General features: G+C 49.5%; 1 gene segment (V, D, J or C); it reads left to right on the top strand.

Annotated features, from left to right (window-relative positions):
* The first annotated feature begins 2,685 nt into the window (after positions 1-2,685).
* Positions 2,686-3,403, top strand: part of LOC105309532 — a 6,197-nt gene continuing 5,479 nt past the window's right edge. Inside the window, 2 exon segments of the V gene segment in view lie at positions 2,686-2,749; positions 3,142-3,398. Of these exon segments, the coding sequence occupies positions 2,704-2,749; positions 3,142-3,398 (303 nt within the window).

The following is a 3,403-nucleotide window of genomic DNA, read 5'->3' as shown; positions in this document are numbered from 1 at the left end:
AGTATCTCATTTATAAATAACTTTTGTCATAATTACTTACACTCATCTCTGAAGGTGACATTGTGCACATGGCCCGACAACGTGTTGACTTCGAACATGTACAGTATGGTGATATTCACACGGGACACTACAGAATGTGCAGTGGGTCAGGAAGAACTCTGCATGGCTCCCCACGGTGACCCCAGAGGGAGATGCTTAGGTTACAGGTGAGACCAGGCTGCTTGGTGACCGAGATGGGATCCTGAAGAAATAATCAGGTCCTTTAGGGAAGGAAGCTCATAATCCCATCATGATCAAATTCCTTAAACCAGTGTCAAATGGACAATCAAAAAACCCTTAGAGAGAAGACACAGGTTCTATACAGAGAGGAGCAGAGAGATCAGAGCCGAGCTCTCTATCCAGACAGCGCAAACAGAAGAGGGTGGAGCGATGTCTCCAGAATAATAAAAGCGAAAACAAAAAAAAGCAATAATGACAACAAAAAAAATGTCCATTTTGAAGTCTTTCCTCACTGACAGTGTCTTTCAAAAAAGAAGACAAAATACAATGTTCTCACTGCCTTTAATTTTCCGAACAACCAGACGCTCCCCACAGGGCACTGACCTCACTTTCCCCAAACATATTTCTTGTTACGTGTTCATCTTCCCATCCTGACAGAGCCCCAGTGTCACCTCACCGGAGAGGCCTCCTTCAGCCTCTCACCGCACAGTACCTGCCTGTCAGTTTTTGCCTGCTATCAACCAATTATCTGGACATCACCAAGAGCTGCACAATTATTCCCTTATCATCATTTGAAATATTGATTGATTTCCATTAATCGTTACCTTCATTAGTCATGATTTTTTTTTAACACAAGAACATACACATAACAATCAGAAGCATGAACAGACAAGAGCTTATTTTTCTCCCGCAACAATAAGTCTGGAGTCAGTTCGTTGTTCTCCAGATCCTTAGCAATTCAATGAGGTCCCAGATCTTTCTTACCTTCTGGTCCACCATATCTACTACAAAGGCTTCGCTTTCATTTTGTTTGAAGACAGAGCCCAGGATGGCTGCTGCAGCTCCAGCTATCACATTCAGGTTCAGGAGGAAAAGCACTGCATAAATCTAGTCTGTTTATTTATGTCACAAGAGCAAAAGTTCCTTGGAAAGAAACCCAGCCGACTGAGACATCCATGGACCAACACTGTGCCACAAGGTCAATCTTGGCCAATAGGGAACTGAGATTAGCAATTGGCTGGATATAAATAAATATTTAAGGCAACATAAAGTGAGAAGAGGTGGAGTCTGTCTGCTGTGTCACTCAAACAAGTGTGTTCGCTAGGCTGACCCAACCACACAACGGTAACTCACAGACAGGGGCTATGTCTTGTTCACACTGATTCCCCAGGATGGAATGTCGGCCCGTCAAAAGTGTCGAAATCAATATTTGTTGGGCGAGTATTCTCCTGTCTCTGGAGTAGTAGCCTCCACCGCCCTATGTGGGCCCTCCGCCAGCAGAGGGCACCAGTGAGAGAAAGCCCCTGAATCCTGTGTTCCCTGGTCCAAGACCCAGAACCACACCCATGACCACCCACCACCCCAGAGATACCTGCAGTGATGCTTCAGGTAAGCCCTGCCCCCTCCTCCTCTAAATGAACCTGATCATATTTTCATGGGTGATCTGAGCCTCCTGTACCTGGCCTTGAGGAAGGCAGTGGTCACATAAAAGAGAGTAATTTCTCCCCTGGGCCAGCAGTCCATGGGTCAGGGAATCAGAACCAGAACCATAGGTTCTGAACCTACAAACACCTGTACCAAGCATTTCCACAACCAGTTCTTAGCGGCCACCAGAGGGCAGCAGAGACCACCTGGCAAAGACATCTGGAGGTGGGTTGGGTCTGGGCATAACGGGTTCTAACATGCAGGAGGGTTGTTAACCATCACCTCATACCTGGAAAAAAAATGTATGTTTTCTACACTACCATCTTTTATGTAAACTTCTGACTGCATGTCTGTCAGATGTGTTGATGTAGACTCTGCCTGTTCCTCTAGCGTATGTCCAGATATCTCATTCCTCTCCAGCCCACTCCATTCGTGATAAAATTCTGTTCCTCTTCAACTTTTCTCAGCAACAAGATCTGTCCCTGTGCACACTGCGTTAGGGTTGGGTGACAGAGGCACAGCATCTACGACCTGCCCCAGGAGCTCTCACCAAGCACAGAAACTCACTGCACCTCAGTGGCTCCTAAACAGTCTGTGCGCACTGGGCAAGGAGGGAATGAGCTCAGGTTCTGATGCTCACAGACTGTGATCTGGGTAGGACACTGCACTGACCTAAGGCTCGTATGGTCACCTCTATAGTCAGCATTCTATAATGTGTTCAGAAAATGCGACACTTCACTTCAGAACTCTCAGTGACCAGGTCTACCCGAGAGTGAGGCCATGAGACAGTCTGTGGTTGATGTGTCAGCCCCAGACTATGGCACCAGACAGTGGATCAGAATTCCCTGGGCTTGAGGTGGAGTCTGCAGGGAACGCACCTCCCCTTTCTGTGTCCCTTGAAGCGGAGCTCCTCACTGAAACCACAAGCTCCTCAGGCAGCACCCCTGACCCAACCTGATTTGCATACCCAGCAGCTCTCTCCAGCAAGGGGATAAGAGAAGCCTGGGAGGAAACCTGCCCAGTCTCAGGCCCAGAGAGCAGAACTGAGCTGCTTCTACCATGGCCTGGACCACACTCCTCCTTGGCCTCCTTGCTCACTGCACAGGTGCTGCATCCAGGCTCACACCCAACCTCTGCCTTACAGCTCAGGATAGGCCAGGCCCAGTCTTTGATCTCAGTAGGGAGCTGCCAGTGGAGACAGGATGCTAATGACTCTGCTACAGGATGAGGGCCTAGGCTGGGCTGAAATACCTCACTGTGATCACTGGCTCTGTGTGAGCCCTGAAGGACTGCACCTGCCAGAGCATGAAGGGCTTTTCATTACAGAAGCTCCATCCTCCAGTCAGGCCCTAGGGCCGAAGGTGTTAGAATAGATAGGGATATTAGGGCATCCTGTGGGCTCAATGAAACTCGGGACCTCATCCAGGCCAGGCAGAATGTGTCACCTGGAGAAGAGACTCAGCTCTGGAAGCCCACCTCTCCTTTTCTCTCTTGCAGGCTCCGTGGTGTCCTATGAGCTGACTCAGCGACCCTCACTGTCCGTGGCTCCAGGACAGACAGCAAGGATCACCTGTGAAGGAAACAATATCGGAAGAAAAAGCGCTCACTGGTACCAGCAGAAGCCAGGCCAGGCCCCTGTGCTGGTCATCTATAACGATAACAACCGGCCCTCTGGGATCCCTGACCGATTCTCAGGCTCCAACTCAGGGAACACAGCCACCCTGACCATCAGCGGGGCCCGGGCCGAGGACGAGGCTGA

This window comes from Pteropus vampyrus, unplaced genomic scaffold (assembly GCF_000151845.1).
Source record: "Pteropus vampyrus isolate Shadow unplaced genomic scaffold, Pvam_2.0 Scaffold763, whole genome shotgun sequence".
Lineage (NCBI taxonomy): Eukaryota > Metazoa > Chordata > Mammalia > Chiroptera > Pteropodidae > Pteropus > Pteropus vampyrus.
The sequence above is the reverse complement of the archived record's forward strand: the minus strand, read 5'-3'. Positions and strand labels throughout refer to the sequence as shown.